We start from the raw sequence: 23,597 nt of genomic DNA, 5'->3' as shown, positions 1-23,597 counted from the left end.
TATTTATTTTATTGCGCGAGTAACTTAATTACTCCCGTGTATTTTATCCCTATTCCTTAATCTAGACACGGGCTACGGTATGTTTTACATATCAACCACATACAACTTTGATTGTCATAATTGTGTTCTATAAACCACGAGGCATTATAGTAATTTTTACATATAACGACTTGTTAACTTAGATTATACTTTTAATTAACTTAAAACTAATCATATCTGATAGGTATGACACCTCGCCTAGGTGGTGGCGACCCTTGCTACTATAGCTAGTCGTTATGCAAGTGGCAAACCATGTTGTTGTTACAGGCCGAATTATTGATAAAAAGCCCACTTGCAAACCAATTAGCAATTTTTGATATCATTCAACTGTGCAGCGCTTAAACGTTTTACTACTGTCATGAATTTTTATATTTTCAATTATTTTAATGATACACACACATCATTAAATTCTTGAAAATTGATAAAACATTCAAATTTTAATTTATTTATTGGCTTCAAACAAAAACTCTTTAGCCTACTATACATTTAAATTATTGTTGGTTATTATATAGTAAAAGAAAGAAAAGTTTTATTATGTGTACTAGTCTCTAAATATGATTTAAATATGATTAATCTAAGGCCTCGAGTTCTGTGATCTTGAGAAACACGACTAGTGTAAAAGTTAAGCCACCAATGCACTGACCTTAAATCCACGCGCTTTAAAATGACTCATATGTGTACATGAAAGGCTGTAAGAACAATTATGGAAATGAATATTGAAGAAAGAAGAGGTAGAGGAAGACCAAAAAGCAGATAGAGGTATGTTATTGAATGCGATATGTGGACGCCTGCTATGTGCGTACATGATGTAGGAGATTGTGTCAAGTGGAGGTTTAGGATAAGGGAGATCGACGCCGAGTAGTTGCAATAAAGGCGAGAAAAAAGAAGATGTATACATGAAAATCAAAAGAAGGCCTCTTTTACTTAAATATGAAAAAAGTTTATGGTCCCGCAAATTCTAGCAACGGCACAATTGAGGAAGATGATAATTTAGTTTTAATTTGTCTTTTTAGAAGATAGAACACTAGATAAAATAAGGAGAGTTTACATTGTTATGTCTTGAAAATGTTTTCGGGTTAATTGTACATTAAGTGCATCAGTCTAATGTGGTCAATGCGTACTTTTGTAATTACGGTCTCTTTACAAATGACAAATACTGTACTCATTGAATCACTTAGGATAAAATATTGACGATTTTATAGCTTCGAGGATGGTGAAAATTTCAGCTTAAAAGATACTTGAAAATGAAGGAAGTATACAGAGAATATCTTTTAAGGAATGTGCAATAACATAAAGTTATTATCTTTAAAGTTATTTTAATGTTATGAATGTTATTATAATACATAAAAATATGATATAATATAAATATTTATTGTAAATTTACTATTATACTTTTTTGGTAAAAATTTTGTGATCACGAAAGAAAAATTGAAACAGTTAAAATTTTCCAGCTTTAATTAAAATGTATACTTAAATAAACGTTTGGCATATCTCGATGTGTTTATTGAATGATATTTTACGATTATTATTTTATACAGGGTGGCCCACCACTCACTGACAACTTAAATAACTTTTGATCCAGTTAATATTTTTAGTTGATTTTTTTTTTTAATAATATTTATACGTTAGGTCTATAGCTATATCTCAATAATTAATTTTTTTACATTTTATTAAAAATATTAATTATTTTAAAATTTTAAATAAAATGTAAAAAAAAAATCTAAGATAGCTATTTTGTAGAGTAGAATTTAAGAAAAATTTTAGTAAAAAAATATCTTATTAATATTCAGTAGTAAATATTCTGTAGCGTTTTGAAGTTTGTGAAAATTTGAATTTTCATGTACTATTTTACGGTTTTAAACATTGAAATACGTATTGAGAAAAGGACAGAAGAAAACGCTATCTTTTCATGATTACTGTGTATACATATGATGATAGTGTGTATACATTACAAACTTGGCATAAATACCATGATAAGAAATTAGATAAGGCAATTATTACTTATCACTCTCATTCAAAAGTATATTGAAAAGATAGCGTTTTCTTCTGTCCTTTTCTCAATACGTATTTCAATGTTTAATACCGTAAAATAGTACATGAAAATTCAAATTTTCACAAACTTCAAAACGCTACAGAATATTTACTACTGAATATTAATAAGATATTTTTTTACTAAAATTTTTCTTAAATTCTACTCTACAAAATAGCTATCTTAGATTTTTTTTTTACATTTTATTTAAAATTTAAAAATAATTAATATTTTTAATAAAATGTAAAAAAATTAATTATTGAGATATAGCTATAGACCTAACGTATAACTATTATTTAAAAAAAAAATCAACTAAAAATATTAACTGGATCAAAAGTTATTTAAGTTGTCAGTGAGTGGTGGGCCACCCTGTATGTTTTTATTCAGTGAATATGTTTCATCACATTATTTTTTAAATAATATTTACCAGGTTAAAGACATGTTTTTTTATTATTTGTCTTTAAAAAAAATTACAATTTATCAATTTAAACATAGCCAATTTTTACAAAATCAATGTTATTGAATCGTTGTTGTTCAAGAAGATTAAATAAACGTCTTTATTATTATAAATAATTTATTAAACACAACCATTATAAATCATAGATGACGGCGAGAATAAAAATTTAATACAATGTCTACAGAAGAATGTATTACGTAAATAATAAATCTAATTATTTACAAGTACTGTTAATTCCGATCGATGAAATAACTATTAAAAGCATTTGTAGTATTTCCAGTTTTATAAGATTAATACAATTTGCTTTGTAATATATATATATATATATATATTGTTTATTAATTTTTAAGCAATTATAATCATTCGCTTTTAATTCGGAATTTCAGTTACTCAAACGTAGATGTGAAATATAATTTTATATTATTTCGTTTTTTATGTTAACAGCGGTTGTGTGGAATTTTTTTTTGAGAAGTATTTACTTCTAAATTTAGTAGAAAAAAATTAAATCAAGTTTTGTTGCCACAAACTGCTGGAGCATTGAGAGAACCTTAGAGGTTTGGTACAATTTTGACTTAATATCGATTGAATTGTAATGTCGTCTGCGAAAATACATATTTTCATTAGTGATTATCATGTTGAGCTGGCTTTGTTTACTGCTACTATGATAAGGATAACACGGTCCCACGACTCGTGAGATCTTTGTCAGCTGTTGTCTCACGCGTGTATATGGTGACTAACACAGCGTCATCGAAGTTTCTGCTTGACACCAATCTTTGTATAATGTATTATCTTAAGGACATTAGACTGTAATTTTCGAATTCAAAATTTTCCTTATTTATTTTAGGAATAGGAATAATAACGGCCGTTTTCCTTTTTGTACGTTACGCAGTGCATCTTTTTGTAAGAAAAGGAATGATATACAGTCTGGTCCAGTGCTTTTACATTTTTTACCTTGAAATGCGTCATAAAATTCATGGTGTAAATGCGCTGTTAAGTGTATGTGTTGGATTCCCTGCTATAGGGATATTTTATATTATCATATTATCCCAATAATATATTGGGCATATTTCAGTCGTTTATTTAAATTCTAAAAAATCTTTATCGTAATTTATGTTGTTGCTATATTTTTTTGAAAAGTTATTCCTAATATATTTACAATTTCTAGGGTAATGGAGTTCATAATATTGTTTATTCTCAAGTATTAAGGAAAAAGTTTTTCATTTTTATTCTTTTGTTTTGTCCCATACTTCTCCCAAGGTTATCTTTGTATTTATTGTGAATTAAAAATAATTTTATAGTTTCACTTTTCTTAGTTTTGTAACTTGTTTGAATTTTACCCTAGTTGATTTTAGTTTTATATAGCCATCGAATGTTTGTGTTAATCGATGTATTGCTTTCTTGTAGTTTTGAATCGTTGATGAACAGTTATTGATCCACCAATTTAATGTTTTTGGTCTGTCCGAGTGTTATTTGTAACTAATTGAAATTTCAGCAACTCTAATGATGATGTAAGTGAAAATTTTTATAACTTCATTGATTTTATCTGATTATATATTTTTCTAAATGTTTTCTAAGTAATTGTCTATATTATTTATAAATAGTTCCCAATTTGGGTAATTCAAGTTTCATGTTTATATAGATATAGTTATATAGTTATATAGTAACTCAAAATAAAAGGAGAAAATTATTAAGAAGATTTTTACTAATAATTAAAGGATAATTTATTAAAATTATTTATATTTGTTGGTGTTATATGAGCATGAGAATAATTGAGTTNTAAAATTATTTATATTTGTTGGTATTATATGAGCATGAGAATAATTGAGTTACTATAATATTTATTGAATAAAGAAAATGATATAATATAATTTTCTCTCGGGATATGAGTACGAAAGTATATGAGAAGATGTAAAATATAGAAAAACAAAGTGATGTTTGAAAATTTATTAATATAATAATAATTTTAAATAAAAATTATTGTGATTAATTATCACACATAGATCATCAACAACGCCACCCGTACCAGTAGTTATCTAAGCTTGTGCTGACTGTGAGTCGAGTCAATAAAAACCTCGAGTAGTATAGGAACCATAAGTGGGTTTTCTATCTTCGCAAGAGAGTCATTATTAGCATTGACCACACAGGTAACCCACTCANTCTTTATTAGTATTGACTACACAGTTAACCCACTCAAAGATTAGACTAGGCTGGCTAACTTCGTACAAACGTTATTGATTCTCTTTATTTATTTAGACAATATTTTATTCTAGAGATCACTTTACTTTTTCTGGTTTCCTACTTAATTTATGTACTCATTATATTTACTTCGAATATGAATTTACCTTAATGATTTCAGGACTAATGTTGAAAAAAATGAATATACTTCAATTTTCTATGTAAAATCGTATTTTGTCCAGCCACTTCTTGCATTCGTTGAAAGTTCATAAGGTGAAGTAGTAGTGAGTGAGATTGACAGTTTTTATGCCCTTTTANTCATAAGGTGAAGTAGTAGTGAGAGAGATTGACAGTTTTTATGCCCTTTTATATTAAATTTAATTCATCTATCTATGCAAGAAGTGTCACGACCTTTTACTATTATCTGTTTATTACTCAATTTGTGTTATTTATTACATATTATTTTACTTAAAATAGATAATTTGTCACAACTACAGAATTTCTTATAATTATTACAGTAGATTTATATCAATATATTTTTAGACATATTTCTTGGAATAGTTTAAAGTATTAACATGAATAATATTTTTAGTGTGATGACTAATAGGTAATAACATATATACTACTGAATAATGAGTGGTGTATGTATTATAACAATTAATATAGTTTGCTCTTTTATTTTCATAGTAATTGTTAGTGGTTACTGCTATTATACAAATACAAAATGCTCTATTCTTGATCGAGGCTATGTTGGTCATTGTATAGACAGGTCTATAGCTGATACACAATATTTATACCATTATTTATTCTATAAAATTATTTAATAATCATGGTTTACTTATTTTTTTACTTACTTTTTTTCAGAACAACAAAAAATGAATGAATACATTTTTAAGAATTATTATGATCCAAATAACAAAATTTTCAAAAAATCAAAAAAATGGTATGATGTGTTATAACACAAAATTTGTTTTGTTTTGTTTTCTTCATTTTCAATTGAAATGTGTTAAATATAAATTAAAATAATAAATGTTTAGTTTTTGTTTTTTCTCTTATAATAAATAAAAAAATATACTACAAAATTATTATGAGTATTATTCGCATAAAGTATTTATTAATTATGCATTATTTTAATTAATATTTTGATTATTAATATTTCATATTGCATGTAAACAATCTATGAAACCAATTGATCGCCAAATATAATATCAATTTATTTAAATAAGATATAAATAGTTTTATATGTTGACAATTACATTTTATGATAAAAATATTGATAACCAATATTTATAACAAGCAACAAACACATTTATTTCAGTTCCAATAAAGAAAAAGAAATAATTTGTTGGGGCAGGCTGCCACTAACATTTACATGGCCCAATTAACAAATGCCGGTCTTATAAAAAATTCACAACACTGAGATATAATTCACGAGAGCTCATTTATTTCCCCTATCGTTGATCAAAATATTATTCTAAACATATCAATCCATGTATCAAAATTGAGTATAAAATCAATATTATCAAATAACGACAGCGAGATATTAACAAAATTATCATACTCGACATAATAAATAATTTTTCAAAACTTAAGATTGACCAAAATGATAAGATAAATTTTGATAAAATTGTCGAGCACTTAAAAACAAATAAAAATTTTGATGACACTAAAAGAACCGTAATGATTTCAATAGTACTGGCGATTTTAATCACAGTCAGATATCATTATACTTGATCCAACTATGCCACGTCACCACTGTGCCGCGACCCCCCTGTATTGGCTTTTTTTATAAGTATAAATGTAGAAACTATTTTTAAACTTTAGAATACAAATTTAGATGGTAGGAGGACAAAATTTTGTTAAGTAATGTTTTTAGACCACCCTAGTACACATACATAAATTGCTTGATCATAAAATATATAAATCTCTTACATTAATTATAAAATGAATTTTAAACTACATGAATTAAAAAAAAGTAAATCATTTTTTTAAAAAAGATGGTCAGAATTGAGTGATGATGAGATACAACCTATTTTTAATATAATACGAAGTGCTTAGAATTCATGAAGTATAAGTGACATTTCAAAAAAAAAAAAATGATTTAGGTACACCATTAGGCTGAACATTAATAGTTCTTATTAGTAGAAAAAATTTGAAAATAAAAAACACATTACTGTAAAATCAAGGTATCTCTTCAGCTACACATGAAAATCAAAAAATAAATACAATATATATTATTTTGGTAGAATGTTTCCAATTATTAAACTAACATGTCACTTGGCATACTTCAAACAAGTAACGAGGAGAATTTAATAAATGAGTGAGTAATTTTTTCACGAAGAAAAATTTTTAAAGAAGGACAAGGTTAAAATATAATTTATTAGAAACAAACATTTATTTTTTCTTTAGAAAAATTGGAGATGATAGTTTTTATGATTTTTTACCACTATCACCCAGTGCACAAACTCTTGATACTAACTTGATAAAAAAATTTCTTCAGAAGTTAATCAACCAATAATTCAAAAAGAGTTAGTTTATTTTTTATAGTATTATTTTACAATGAAATTAATACACATATTTAACTAATTTAGGTATAGTTTAAATAGTCCCAGAATAATAAAAATTGAATATTTTTTTAATAGTTTGAAATCAATTAAACACGAGTTATTTGCCTGTAATTTTTCAAATCTTGTATTTAAAACTGAAGTTCAAAGGGGTTTTTTTTCAGAATTTCACTTTGAATGTAATTTTTGCAAAAAAAAAAGAATTTTTTAAAATTAAACATTATCTAAAGATTTGCATCAAAGCGTTTTTTTCTTATAGTGATTTTAATCACTGTCAGATATCATTATACTTGATCCAACTATGCCACGTCACCACTGTTCCGCGACCCCCTCTACTGGCCTTTTTATTTAATTAATTAAAAAATAATTTTTACTTTGCAGACAAAACTTTACATAGACATTGATAACTTTTAAATATTATGATGAATTAACATTAGAAAATATAATAACTGATAAATAATAAGTTTTTATTATTTAATTACATCTAATTAAATTTGAATTTAATGGTTATAGTTGAAATTCATTAATTTTATATTTATTTGTATAATAATTATGAACACAGTGTGTCATCTAGAATAAAACAAAACAATAATTAAAAAAAATATATTTTGTAATAATCAAAAAGAAAATAATATATGGGTTTATTGACAAAGTTTGAATGTTTGAGTATTAGTTTAATTGGTTAACATCGAGGTTCTATCGGGTCCAAAGGTTTATAACAATAAAGGCACATTGTTATTAATAGAAAATAATTAACAGTACTCTTTATTGAGATGTGAAGATACACTAATTGAAAAGCTCCCTTAACAGTATACTGAAGTATTCTTGAAGTGGCGGTGGCCTTCTTTATTGATACGCAGTTGAAGTGTCTATAAATAAGGTATGAACTAGTCATCGATGGTTGATTAAATTTTGAAGATTTTTATGAACATACTTGATGTATTTCTTTATCGTTCTTAACTCAGAATATTAATTCTAAAAAAATGCTTTGGTGCAAATCTTTAGATAATGTTTAATTTTAAAAAAGATTTACAAACACACAACATACAAGTGAAACCAATATAAGCGTGTTAAAAAAATGTATTTAATTTTTAAAATTATATTAGCGTTTAAGTATTTCAACTAGGGGATTTCTTTAATCTGTTATACGAAAACAAGATTATTATAATTCATAAATTACAGATGGTATAAAATACTACTAAATATATATATATTTATATATACAGAGTGATTTTTTTATCTTAACCCACTCAATTACTTGCAGAATAATAATAAATTAAACATTTTTTTTTCGATTATCTTTTGTTACACATCATTCTTGAATTATTAACTATGTAATACTTTAAGTTCATCCTTTATGCCTGGTAAGGGTGTCTACATTGTTTTTTTAAATGGAAACACATATTTTGAATTTAATAAAATGTTTGAGATTTTAATTTATTAATAAATAGCATTTCAATTTTTAGTATAACTTTATTTGTTTATTAGATATAAACACTTAAAATTTTAAATTTTTGAGTTAATATACATGTATAATACACAAGGGTTTACAAATACAAGTAGCTAATTGGTTTATCAATATCAATATTCGGAGGTACACAGCATTGTTATTATCAGTGGTAAGATACATTGTTGAAACATTTTTTTTTTTGATTATCTTTAGTTACACATTATTCTTAAATAATTAACTATGTTATACTTTTTAAATTCATCCCTTATGCCTTGTAACGGGGTCAACATTGTTTTTTTAAGTGGGAACACATATTTTGAATTTAATAAAATGTTTGAGATTTTAATTTAATAGTAACTGGCATTTGAATTTTTAGTATAACTTAATTCATTTATTAGATATTAACATTTAAAGTTTCAACTTTTTGAGTTAATTTACAGGTATCATATATAAGGGATTACAAATATAGGTAGCTAATTGGTTTTTTAGGACATTGCTGTCACAGTCACGGATTGTTTATTATCAATTATAACTATCAATAGACATATTTTTTGTATTGTCAGTTAGTGTATTTATAAACTCACAACAATGTACCTTACTATCATTGATAATAACAATGCTGTGTACCTGTGAATATTGATGTCATAAAAAACCATAAATAGGAATAGGGCAAACAGTGACGGAATGTCTGAATACATTATTGTGTTTCTCAAGAATAAACATTCATAGAATACATATACAATGAATCTTCTTTTAATACTCTCGACGCAGTATGATTGAAAATACTTTAAAAATATATTTATTAACACATACACGTATACATAAATTAATTATTTATATATACACACAATTTTAAATCACTTATTCTAGTAATTTATAAATAAAATAGTCTTTATTAAATACGTTAAAATCATTAATATTGTAACGTCACAAAGGTGTCGTGGAGCGTATACGCGGGTATACGGCGTATACCCACTGTTAGTTTTCTTATTAGTGCATATACGTATTTATAAAATAGTTAAAGAGTATAGACTAAAGAATAAAATAAAAAGTAATACGTGGGTATCGAATATAGGTACGTTTGTCATAAAACACAAATTTTGAATAACTCTTATCAGTTTGTTTAATCTCTACAGTCATACCACATATAAACATATATCTGAATTTATAAACACACAAATATGGCTCGAGACTATTATCATTTTAAAAATAGAATATAAATGTAAAACAAAACACTGTCAAAGTGTATAAATAAATATCAATAAAATAAATAGGATAATGTTTATCATTTCACGACAATTTTATTGACATTTGACAAAATTTAAAACATCGACCAGAAATTAACGATATAGCACATACTAAGTTGAAACTGAAAGTTATTGGGTTAACCTATAGCTGTTGAAATTGGTAATTTGTATTTTTCCGTAATAAACCGTTTACCAACCAATCTAGTATTTAATATATTACCTATAATGAATTAAGATAGTACTAACATGTACCTATTCACGTTTATTTCATTTATGTTTTAACGCTTTGAAAACAATGATTATAAGATTATTTTATTACTGCATGAAGTTTATTGTTTATTTATAAAAAATATAACAGTATCTAATAATACACTTATCGATTGTATGACTATGAAATTTAATTTATGTAAGAACTTAGAAGTGTCAGTAAAAATACTCGAGTAATAGTTTGGAAGTTGGAAGGAGCAACTGGGAGGGTTAGGAGTTTTAGTTGCATTATGTAATAATAAGAAAATACATATTTTTAACACAGTTAAAACATCACAATATTTGTATTCCGTCCCCCAAAACTATGTTATAGTTAAGTCCTTTGAAAAGTAGTGTGGGGGTGAAATTCCCCACGTATCCTCATTTCGGTTTTTAACTTATCTGTTGATCAAAGTACGACTATATCACTGTTGATAATGTGAAATATTGTATGTATAAAATGTAAAGTGCAATGGGCGTTTTGGGGGTGGAACCACCCACGTTATTCTTTATTCATTATATAGGCGTATACCCATAAACATTTTTAGGACTACACCATTGGTCACAAATTTAAAGATGGACCGTTCATGATTTTTTTGTTATGTCTACTTTTATCTATTTTATCGCGCGAAAGAACTTTTTTCTGACAGCGATGTCAACCACTCATTATTTTGCCGCTGACCGCTAGATAAGGCGATAAAAGAGAAATATAATTAAAATCAAATTGTTTATCAGTATTAATCCCTTCCAAAAAGACTGGCCGTTATCGATATGAAATTGCCGTTAGATCGGTGTTGACTCGTCTCTATTCTTTCTTCTGTCATTGACCGTGCTAGAGTACACACGTTTATTGTCACTTTTATTCAATGATGGAGTAGAACCGCTAACGGCGAACGGCCAGGTCTTTTCGGCGAAGCATCCAGATGCCATCGGATGGGTCTCTTCGGAGACCGGGTATCGTTTTCTTTTATATATTATATTTATGTAATGAGCTATATTTTATTAATTATTTTATTTCATTTTATCGTAAATTAACTTAATTTTGTTTATGTGTGGAGAGCACGTGTTTTCCTTTTCTTCTAGCCAACGCTAAGGAGCGAGTGTTCAGACCGCTCCTGATGTTCTTCATTAATTTCCAATTAACATTAACGGATGTGTTCCAATACCGTCCGTGATGTTTGTAATATTATTTGTTTGTTTTGTTTAAATGTTTTATTTTATTTGTATTGCCTTTATTTGTAGACATGGTTTTTGATGCATTCGCATTTTTGTCCATGTTTAACTTAATTTTCTTTTTTTTTAACAATTAAATTAAATTTCCTTATTAATTTCAACTGTAATATTTATTTTATTGCGTGAGTAACTTAATTCCTTAATCTAGACACGGGCTACGATATGTTTAACATATCAACCACAAACAACTTTAATTGTCATAATTGTGTTTAATAAATCATGAGGTATTATAGTAATTTATACATATAACGACATATTAACTTAGATTATACTTTTAATTAACTTAAAATTAAATTCCACCTATGGTCCGGTAATCATATCTGATAGGTGTGACACGTCGCCTAGGTGGTGGCGACCCTTGCTACTATAGCTAGTCGTTATGCAAGTGGCAAACCACGTTGTTGTTACAGGCCAAAATANTGCAAGTGGCAAACGACGTTGTTGTTACAGGCCAAAATATTAAAAAGCCCACTTGCAATATGATGCATAATTTCTAATACGATAAAATCATGAATTTTTAGATAAGATAATTTAACATTTTTAGATTGTTGTGGACGAGGAAGCTAGATCGTAGGACGGCTAGTTGTACACCGCTCTGGAATGCCACTTTACCTTAAGTCTGTTTAAAAAAGAAACGTTATTATTGATGCGGGAGTGGGTCACCTAGGAGACAACGGCTAACTATACATCCAATAAGTAAACGAGAGTAGACAACAATTAAATACAAATAATTACATATATTAGAAATTCCTCAGTAAGTATCTTAAATTTAAGGGGTGACGGGGGGCCCTTAAATACTAGTGGACGGCGAAGCGGCATAAAACAAATAGTTAATCTCAATTAAAACAAATAATAAATAACATTAAAAATAATATAAAACTCAGCTGTATAGATAACGTTGTTGATATTGATGAGTGGACTGTATGAGATATTGTGGTAATGGTGTCGAACATCTAAGTATAACGAGTCAGAATGTCAATTCAGGTACGTAATGGCAGATGAAAACAGACTACGGCAGTGAAGATATTTAGTGATGGTCAGGGCCCAATCACTAGTGGCGTGCAAGGGCACGTAAACTTTGAGCACAAGGGTGCAATAAACAAGTAATAAAAAACTATGACGTACAACGACCGGACAATTTACCATTCAAGCGAAGGCGCTTGCAACAGAAAAAAAAGGATACATAAAACAATCGATTGACTGACTTAAGACAATGAACTGTACATGGATGAAAACCGACACGGAGGTCATCGATTTGCCGTGATAGGTGGGCAAGGGGATTAGTAAAGCAAGATGCTGGTGATCAGCTGTCCCACGAAATAATATAATCAATGATCTTTGTAACAACTGGTCAACTAGATCCTTCAACGGCCTTCTGTACCACACATAAATTAAGATAAAATTNCAACGGCGTTCTGTACCACACATAAATTAAGATAAAATTTTAAATGTATCCGTATTATTATACGGATTAGACATTTTTTTAAGCTTAGTATTAATATTTGAATTTCGTTCCAATATTTTGATGACTTTTTTTTTTTATAAACTATATTTTTATTATTTATTCTAAATATATATATACACTTAAGGAAGATACCTATTATAGTTTATATACCTTCTGTAAAACATTATATTATCTTTGTAAGAGTATACCTATATGATAAAATAAGTAATTATTCAAAACGACGTTTGGGGGTGATTAAGGGGAAAAAAATTCTTGGGGCGAATGTCATTTGATAGTGATGGGGAAAATATAACTTTATTTTGTTTATAAATATTAGTACGCAAAAATCTTAAATACAGACCTGAACGTATCATTAAATTTTTTAACAAATAAATGCCGAAAATTTGGGTACATGTGCTGCCTAATCTGCCCGTACGCTAAAACCGCTATTTGCTCGTGGCGACACATGAATAAAACTAAATGGTTCTCAAATTTTTAGTAGATAGATCTTTTCAATATACTTTTGATTGAGAGTGATAAGTAATAATTGCCTTATTTAATTTCTAATCATGGTATTAATGCCAAGTTTGTAATGTATACACAGTAATAATGAAAAGATAGCGTTTTCTTCTGTCCTTTTCTCAATACGTATTTCAATGTTTAATACCATAAAATAATACATGAAAATTCAAATTTTCACAAACTTTAAAACGCTTCAGAATATTTACTACTGAATATTAATAAGATATTTTTTTACTAAAATTTTTCTTAAATTCTACTCTACAAAATAGCTATCTTAGATTTTTTTTTTACATTTTATTTAAAATTTAAAAATAATTAATATTTTTAATAAAATGTAAAAAAATTAATTATTGAGATATAGCTATAGACCTAACGTATAACTATTATTTAAAAAAAAAATCAACTAAAAATATTAACTGGATCAAAAGTTATTTAAGTTGTCAGTGAGTGGTGGGCCACCCTGTAAATATTATTGAATGCGATATGAGGACATCTAATGTGAGTGTAGAGGATGTGGGAGATCGTTTCAAGTTTAGGATAAGGGTGGCCTACCCCAAGTAGTTGAGATTCAAGCGAGGAAGAAGAAGAAGAAGACGTATATTATTTTCCATAATTGCACTTTTGTCAGTTATTTGTCATGCAAAAAATGAAAAATATTTATTGTACTTTACGTATCTGTAGAATAGTATTTTATTGTGTAGCAGAAGAGTATAGACTAAACGATTACAGACATTTTAAATGCATATTGAGTAAAATTTCTGGTGTTACAATTTAATTTTTATAATTGATATTAAACTCTCGTTATTATTTTTATTTTATTTTAATTAGTATTGTATAACATAAAAAAAATATCACATAAGATGATAAAATATTTTCTTAATGTTTTCATTTTTTTAAATCATTCATCACTTGCACGAATTCTGGAACAATAATAAAGTTAATTAAATTTTATGTATGAATAATAGGGTAACTTTTAATTATGAACTTTAATAATTGCATTATTCATATTAATAAATTTATCTTGTGAATGACTTTTGTGTACGCTGATAAATATAACGAAATTTGTGGTTCTTAACGTTATAAAGATATTGAGAAAATTTATATAATTTCATAAAATAATCGACGTACTTGTGAATAGTAAATAGAAAAAAAATATTTTTTAGAGAAAAACATTAAATCTACAAAAAGCTATTATAACTTTTTTGTACAAGTCAATGTTTTTGAAGAAAAAAACTAAATAATTATTACTAATAATAATATAATATTATTATATCTAAACTAGACCCAACTATGTGTACGTCCCCACTGTACTGGGTATTTAATTTTAATAATATTTACAAGTGTCACTTCCTAAAAAATCCCAAAGAAAATTGATCGAATATATCAACAAAATAACTGTGAAAAATTTTTTAACGAACGATCAACTTTAAGGCGTGTCCCAAGAATTGCATAGTTGGGTCCAGTATAGATTTAATCTGACAGTGATTAAAATCACTATCATAAGAAACGCTTCGATGCAAATCTGTAGATAGTGTTTAATTCTAAGAAATTGGTGGATAATTACAAAAGCAACATCAACTTCTATTTCCTTAATTATGTCCAGATTAGTAATTCTATTACTTATATATTATACAGTTTTTATAATTAATTGTTTTCAAATTATTATTGATTTTTAATGTTTTTGTCCTTTAAAGTGAAAGTTTATTATATAAAAAAAAAGTGAATTTCTTACAATAACTTTTAGCTCAATTTGCAAGTTTGAAATTGACATCATTAAATAGAAAAAATGTTTTTGTTAAGATTAAAATGCAATCAGGAAATTTTGTAATTAATATTTACAGTAAATTTTTTATTTCATCCATTGTTAAATTCAGGTGAAATTAAAAATCATTTTTTTATTTAGATTTATGATTTATATAGCAACATGTTACAAAAAAAATTGGAATGTTATAAACTGGTAGTAGCACACACAAATAGAGTAAAAAAATTAATAAATTTCAAAGTAAAATTAAATAATATCAAATCTAATTCGACAATATATATATATATAAAAATTTCTTCTCGCGAGGGTAGAATACAATGATAGGATCCTTGATATTTATTGAAGTTATTGAATCTTAATGAGATAAAAATCAAATGATTTGAAAATTTTTTTCGAACTCAAAAAAAATGCAAAATATTAATTGCCACAGATGGATTTAAACCTTGTACCCTATGCGTGAAAAACACAAGTGTTACCCATTCGGCAACTCTTCGTCACTTTCTTGCATGATAAAATTAACAATTTAAGCTAAGTCAAATTTAAAAGTTATTTTTGCGACTAGAAAATAAAGTGTCGGAACAAATTTTATAGTACATAAAATAAGCTTTAATTTGATATATGTTTAAAGAACGCAGTATTTTCGGAACATTTTTAAAATTTAGTTGCTATTTTAGATCCCCCCAGTGAGCAGATTAAGTGTTAAATTTTCAAAAAATGATGGAAAAATATCTAAGGTTTTAATATAAAAAAATGTTGATTTTTGAAAAAGTAATGGAAGATTTAAGAAAAAAAAATTGAAAAAATTTCGAAAATTCGCGATTTTTAAATTTGTAATTTTTTTGGAGATTTCCCCCATTTGCGCGGAACGAGGGAAAATTTTTCAATTTTTAAGGGTAATGTCTTCAATTAGATACGATTTGTGATCTTTTGACGTATTGTTGAAAGAAATCGGTCCAGTGAGAGCTGAAAAAAGTGACATCAGACATAAAAAAAAAAAAAATAAAAAATAAAAAAATAGACACATCTTAGTGAAACCAGTACCTTCTCAGTTTTGCATCGAAGCTTAAAACCAACATAAGTAGCTTAAGATCATCCTAATGTATAGTTTTATAATTATTTTCCTCATTCACAGTATGTAGTCAAACTTTATATTTAATAATTAAATTTTTACAATTAATAATATTTTGTAATCTCAGTTATCATTACTAGATTTTGATAAACACTTTTTTTTTAATGATGAATAATACATTTTACATTTTAAGATGTATATTTTTTAAACCTCAAAACTACCTTCAAGAGAAATAAGTCTATTTTTGTCTTTATAATATTTATCTAAAGACGGTTTAGTATTATTCATGTAATTAGGATCAATTTTATTTATTATAGTATGAAGATCTTCAACAGAAATTTGTCCATCATTATTACTATCAAAAGCCTGAAATATTTTAGTATAATCATCTCTTGTCATATCCCCTATATTGGCATCCAGTAAATTATTCAATTCGTTTATACCCATATTATTTCCTAAAAATATAAAATATTATTATTATTATTCCTATGGCAATGATTTTTATTGAATCTGCAAACGTTCGTCGCCTTCGTTTTTTTTAATTTTGATAAAATTGGCAATTTAAGCTGATTCAAATGTTAAAAGTACTTTATTCGAAGAAAAAAAAAATTGAAATAAGTTTAACTTTGTGTTCTATGTCAATTAGTTTCATATAATATTCATGAAAATCACTGTACCCCATTATAGGTATATTAAAATAATTTAAAATACAAAACCCAAAATTTTAACACAAAAATAGCATATTTTCGTATATGATAATCATGTTCATTATATCTCGAAAAATTTTTTTTCATAGTATAGTATATACTGTATAAGCTTTAATTTAAAATTTAATAAAAGTGTCCATATTCCGGAAAATTTTCAAAAATTCAGTTAAAATAGTTTAACTAATAAAATTTGAAATCGTAAATTTTAACACCAAAATTGCATGTTTATTAATTACGGCAACCGTTTGCATCTAGTAGATAATTCGTCGGGACTCAATTTTTTTTTAAACTTATAATATTTATCATGAGCTTTAATTTGACATCTATTTTATTACAATATAAAAAACCCAGCACAGTGGGGATGCGGCACATTGATGACGTGGCATAGTTAGATCAAGTGTAATAAGTATAAGATATATATTAAAGTGCCAGACTTTCCGGAACATTTTCAAAAATCAAGTTGAAAAAATTAATTTTTTGTGAAAAAGTTGCCTTTTTAAATCCCCCCCTGTGGGCAGGTTAAGGATCAGATTTACAAAAAAAAATACACTAAATGATAAGTAAAGACATCAAGCATCTATATAAAAAAATGATATTGATTTGTTCATTTTTGAAAAATAATATATAAGTTAAATTACTTTTAATGTAATTTTTATTTGAATATTAAAAATTATTTCATGTAAAGGAGAATTGCAAAATAGACACAATCAAACATAAAAATTAATTAATTACACTGGATTTTTAATTTTCATTTTATAGAATCTAGAAATTGTTAACATTGTATAAAACACTCTAATATTTTATAGCCTATAGCCAAACCTATTCTACAGTAAATACTAAATAATGTCCAAAAAATTAATTAAAAATCGTGAATAAGTATAACGAGAACAATGTTACCATTATCAGCGCTAAACACATATAAATTTTTCAGTGTACCAAGATCCCATTTAATTTAACTGTTTTTAAATATTTCTATTGTTTTCCTTATAGCGTTGATAATGGTAAAATTGTTACCGAAATACATATTCACGATTTTCACCGAATCGATTTCTTTCAATGATACGTCAAAAGATCACAAATCGTATCTAATCGAAGACATTACCTTCAAAAATAGAAAAAAATTCCCTCGTTCCCGGTAAATGGAGGAAACTTCGAAAAAAATCACAAATTTAAAAATCGCTAATTTTCGAAATTTTTTCAATTTTTTTTACTAAAAACTGCCATAACTTTTTCAAAATTGAACATATCAATATAACTCTTTTTTATATAGATGCATAATATCATCACCTTTCATTTGGTATATTTTTTTTGTAAATTTGACCCTTTATCTACCCACAGAACATGATTTAAAAAGACAACTTTTTCACAAAAAAATTAACTTTTTCAACTTAACTTTTGAAAGTGTTCCGGAAGGTCTGGCACTTTTATATATATCTTAAATTAAACACTATCTAATGATTTGCATCGAAGTGTTTATTTTTGATAGTGATTTTAATCACGGTTAGATATCATTATACTTGATTCAACATTACTACCGCACCACTGTGCCCGACCCTCCTGTGCTGGGTTTTTAGTTTTAAGTTAATATTTTTCATTTTAAATGATATTAGCCATAAGTGATCAATTTTTATTAAACTCTAAAATTCATGAAAACATTTTTTTTTTTTGATAGACACTATATCAAAGGGGCAATTTTTCAACTAAATACAATTTATATTATAAAACAAAATACAGAATAAAAGGTTTATCATACGCCACTGGATTACTCACAAAATAAATACAATATTCAAAAAAAATAAATGTTTGGTTTTTCTGATTTCATACATTTCTTGATATCAGGTATTAATTAATTGTTAGAATCATCTCTTATAACTTATAAGGGTGTGAAATTAATTTTTTGATTAAAAATATTCATATTTAATAAGTTTATATAATAATGATCTAATTAATAAAATGGCTGGTCGATAACAACTTTTGGATTAGTTTTTAAAAAGTTACTGTGAGTTTAAAATATAGACTGGTGGTAATGATTGCTACTAATTTATTATCGGATATATCTTGACCACACCTCTCCACCTATGTATAAAAATGTTAATGACTTTCGAAGCACTGATCCTAGTGTTGTTATAAGCCTGTTATTTTCTTAATTAGATCATTTTAGCTTCGATGAAGAGCTGAAATGTTATTAATTTTATCATGATATTATAAAATAAAAAATTTTTCATATCTGTCACTACTTTTTCTCAGCTGTCACTGGCCCAAATTTTTTCAACGATACTTAAAAAGATGTCAAATCGCATCTAGTTGAAGTCATAACCCTCAAAAATTAAAATTTTTTCTTGTTTCCCGTTAATGGGAGACATTCCCCAAAATATTAGGATTTTTTAAATCTGAATCAACTATCAATTTTATTAAATTTGAAAATTTTTTACTTAAAACTGTCATAAATTTTTAAAAATGGAACAATGAAAAAAAAATTATTTTACAAATATCTTAGGTATTTTTTTTATGTAGTATATATTTTTTTTTGACATCTGACTCATAATTTGCCCACTGAGATGGATTAAAAATTTCTACTTTTGCATGGAAATTTAACCTATTGAACTGAAGTTTTTAAAATGTTCTGGAAATACTCNAATGGAAATTTAACCTATTGAACTGAAGTTTTTAAAATGTTCTGGAAATACTCTGAGCCTTAACCACATGTTAAATTAAAGCTTGTGTATATACTATAATTTTTAAAAAAAGATTGTCTTGATGACTTATTTTTATTGTGAAAAATAAATTGTGCTGCTGAAGTAAAAAAAATACTACTTGTGTGTTAAACTTTTCAATTTTATATTTGTAACTTTAAATTTGTATAAACTTTTGAAATATGGATCAATACATTTTTTTTTTATAAATGCTATATATATACTCCTTTTTTGTACCAATAGTTTGTATCAATTATTAGCATTAGCATTATACACTATATATTATTAGCATAATATATAGTGTAGTTGTTGCTAATTTAATTATTGGACATATCTCTGTCGCCCCTCTTCTCCCGCCTAGATATAAAAATTTTAAAAATTTTTACAGTACTAGTTCAAATGTTATTATCGGTCAATCATTATATTACTTAGATCATTTTTTTATTTTATTAGCTAGTTATATATGTATGGTGCCATTTTAAAACAAAAAAGTTGACATCTCTTTAAGTCATAATGTGATGATTCTAAAAAGTTATTAATACATTAATACATGTTGCTAAACAAACCAACAAATTTTTTTTTGAATATTGTATTTATTTTGCGAATAATCAAGTAGTATAATAAATCGATTACTTTGTATGACACTACCTTCAATTTTTATTTTTAGGTTAATAATTTTAATTATTAATCAATTAATTAATTTTTTTTGTATGTACTACCGTTTAATGCATATTTGGTGAACATCTCATACAATTTCTTTTCATTCAATTGTGTAGAAAACATATTTTTAAATTCATCAAAGCCAATCTTATTTGTTTTCTTATTTTTGTNTGTACCAAACATATTTTTAAATTCCTTAAAGCCAATCATACCTGTTGCCTCATTTTTGTGTCGATTAAACAGTCTAATTGCAGGTTGTTTATTATCCTTAATAAAAATTCAATTTTTATAATTACCAGTCAACATAAGGTACAATAGTTATCCAAAAAAAAAAATTAATAACATATTTTGTTTAAGTTTAAAGAATATGTAATGATTATATCATTATAAGTATTATTAATATAAAATTAAATATAACAATGGTTTTTATAAAGTTAAAAGGCTAAGTTTATCTGAAATCTTATTTTTCTTTACCGTATTTCAAAATCGAAATGTCTATAATATTATACAAATAATTTCTGTACAGATTTACATTAATGCTCTAAAAAACATAGAAAAGAAACCTAATGAGTTTTGAAAGGTAACCCATTCATATTTTTATACTATGATACCAGTTAGATGACTTTTTATGTATTAAACCTAAATAAAAAAAAATTTTCTAATTATTCATCTTATTTTCTATTAACGATTCACAAATTCTTATTATCAAATATTGATCACACATTTTGCATATCTCATTTTTATAATCATTAAAATAAATTTACTGAGCGCTGTAAAAAAGGACATTAAATAATCATTAATCATTAAAAATTTTAATCATTAAAATCATGGTGTTTTCTTCCTCCTGTAGAATCTATATAAACTTCTATAAAAGTTAAAGTTAAATCAATTATAAACCTAAATGTGTGAGTGATGCTCGAATACGAAATAAATAAAAAAAACTTCTACCTAACTAATTTTTACTTATTTGTGAAAGAAAAAAAGAAACAAGTCTTTAATTATTAGACTGATAAATGTCAAGTTAATACGATGTAGAGAAATGCCGGGAATCANAATTAATACGATGTAGAGAAATGCCGGGAATCATATAAAATAAATTAACAATAAAAATAAACAAATTTTTTTTTATACATTTTATGAAAATATTATCAAACAAAAAAATTAGGAGTATTATTTTTACAAAGTCCACTGTATACAGAAAAAATGATTTTTGTTTAAAATTTAATGAAATAAAACACACATTGTGCAAAATGTATTTTAAAAAAATTTATTAAAATAATTATTTTAAGGATAATTACCGATGAACTGCTTGATGCATCAATGTATGTAATGAAAGTACACACAAAACAAAATATTAAGACGATTTTATTATACATTTTGTGGTTATATTACAACGTATGAATTAACTACAACAGGTAAATACAATTAACGAATTTGAAAATGGTGTATAAAACGGCAGTTTATATAGTAAATTTTGGAGACATTTTTAATAACATATTGATTTATAGAGCTGTTTATGCATGAAAAGAATCAAATTTAAAATTATTTTTGTGACCTATATGAATCAATTTTATATATTTACATAAAAAATTCCTCAAACAAAATTTTATGAAAACATCATAGTATGAAAGACAACATCAAATAGTTAAATAGAAAATAAATTATTATTGAGAAACAATATAATTTTTAATGGTGTGTGTACCTGTGATGGCACTCGTGAGTAGTGGACAATCCCCACTACTAATTTATATCAATACGTAACATATTCAATAGCGATTTTATTTTTAATTATTTATATAAAATTATTATACTGAAAATAATTTAATCTAAATTTTAATATATTCATTTCAACAATATTAATTACATTTTACAAAATATTTTAATAGCATTAAAAAATGTAAATTGAGAATAGCCATCAATTTTAAACATACACTTTTTTTTTTGCTTTTTCTACAAATAAATCAGTATTGTATTTAATTGTAAGTTGAGGGAAATTTTGANAATAAATCAGTATTGTATTTAATTGTAAGTTGAGGGAAATTTTGAAAAGATTTTAATATTAAGTTGAATTTTTATTTTTGTTTATAAAATTCATCTAAAAATATATAATTTTAAAGAGGTTTTTTTTTTATTTAAATAAATGTGATGCAATTTGGTAAAAACATTTTAGAATATTTATTCATTCCTACATTAATACTTAGGTATCATCCCCTATTCAAAGTATTTAAAAGATGCCTTAAATTTTAAAATTTATTTTTTTATTATTATAAAATCTTATTTCAAAAATTAGTTAAATGCGTAGTAATTTTTAGTAATTTATTATCAATGTTGCAAAAATTCATAAAGTAAATATTTAGTTAAGAACATTCTACTAAATAAAATAATAAATGATCTCATGATTACCATACTTGTTTTTAAATTATTAAGTTCGCCAAAAAAATAAAATGACACTTAAATAAATAAATATATTATTTATTATATTTGATGTAATCAAAATAATAAAATTATTTTTCTGAAATAAATTAAATTTAAATTTTGAATGTACTCAATTAAATAATATAAAAATACATTTTACAAAATATTTTACTAGTATTGAAGTAATTTTTACACAAAAGCAAAATTTATAGATTTATAATTTTTATTTTTTTTTTCATTGTCACCTAGTATTCATTATTGTACTTATAATATAACATTATTATAACTACTAAAAAGAGTACAACATGTAGCTAGTAAGACGACACTCATTCATTATTTATGAATTAATAACACAATATCAAAACAAAAGATTAATATATTTTAAAATAACTGTATACATTATTAACAGAAATAAAAACAATTTAATTACATCACCTTAACTTATTTCACAAATAAAAATAAATAAATAATAAATACACATATAAAAAATAAATAATTAATATAAAACTAATTATTTACAAATAAAACCATTACATTTGTTAGGTAAGAGTCTTGGTATTTTTGTTTTTATAATACCACTTTCCTTGCTTTTATCTTTCTCTTCTATATTTTTATCATACAGAATCGCATCTCCCTTATTTCTTAACTGTGCATCTATTATTTGGTCTATATGACTATTATATATTTTACCATTAGATTCACATTCATACCTTATTTACCGCAGTCCATGATTCTTCCATCAAAATGATAATCTAAATTTAACCATAAGATCATCTCCTTGTGCAAAATTTCTATGCAGTTTTCCACTATAATTAACTATATGTTTCATTTGTATTATCTTTTATTGCCTCGTCAATAGACGAATGAAAAACGTCTAATATACAA

The 23,597-nt window shown here is 25.5% G+C and overlaps 1 protein-coding gene and 1 long non-coding RNA gene across 3 annotated transcripts in view; one reads left to right on the top strand and one right to left on the bottom strand.

The window, feature by feature from the left end:
* The window catches only part of LOC126901574 (uncharacterized), a 23,566-nt gene extending 17,868 nt beyond the window's left edge, over positions 1-5,698 (top strand). The window contains exons 2-3 of one of the 2 annotated variants that reach the window (XR_007703068.1): positions 3,930-4,033; positions 5,565-5,698. This is a non-coding gene — a long non-coding RNA (uncharacterized LOC126901574). Of the gene's footprint in view, positions 1-3,929; positions 4,034-4,525; positions 4,664-5,564 lie in introns of those variants that run through there. The other variant, XR_007703067.1, reaches the window with a different exon arrangement.
* Positions 5,699-14,190: 8,492 nt separating this feature from the next.
* On the bottom strand, positions 14,191-20,467 carry LOC126901568 (uncharacterized). The gene is made up of 3 exons (XM_050678122.1): positions 20,357-20,467; positions 16,459-16,692; positions 14,191-14,326 (listed from the first exon to the last, which is right to left on the bottom strand). The coding sequence occupies exons 1-3, from the start codon at positions 20,418-20,420 to the stop codon at positions 14,292-14,294; spliced, it is 333 nt and encodes a 110-aa protein (XP_050534079.1). The 5' UTR covers positions 20,421-20,467; the 3' UTR covers positions 14,191-14,291.
* Positions 20,468-23,597: the final 3,130 nt, after the last annotated feature.

Source organism: Daktulosphaira vitifoliae, unplaced genomic scaffold (genome assembly GCF_025091365.1).
Source record: "Daktulosphaira vitifoliae isolate Bord-2020 unplaced genomic scaffold, ASM2509136v1 Scaffold_3, whole genome shotgun sequence".
In the NCBI taxonomy this organism is placed as follows: Eukaryota; Metazoa; Arthropoda; class Insecta; order Hemiptera; family Phylloxeridae; genus Daktulosphaira; species Daktulosphaira vitifoliae.
This window is presented reverse-complemented; position numbering and strand designations above follow the sequence as displayed.

Coding starts and splice junctions, on each gene's coding strand:
- LOC126901568 (XM_050678122.1), bottom strand. CDS start 20,420: ATGTTTTCTACACAATTGAATGAAAAGAAATTGTATGAGATGTTCACC. Junction 16,693..20,356: donor CACCAAATATGCATTAAACG/GTAGTACATACA, acceptor TTATATTTTTAG/GAAATAATATGGGTATAAAC. Junction 14,327..16,458: donor TAGACTTATTTCTCTTGAAG/GTAGTTTTGAGG, acceptor TTATTGTTCCAG/AATTCGTGCAAGTGATGAAT.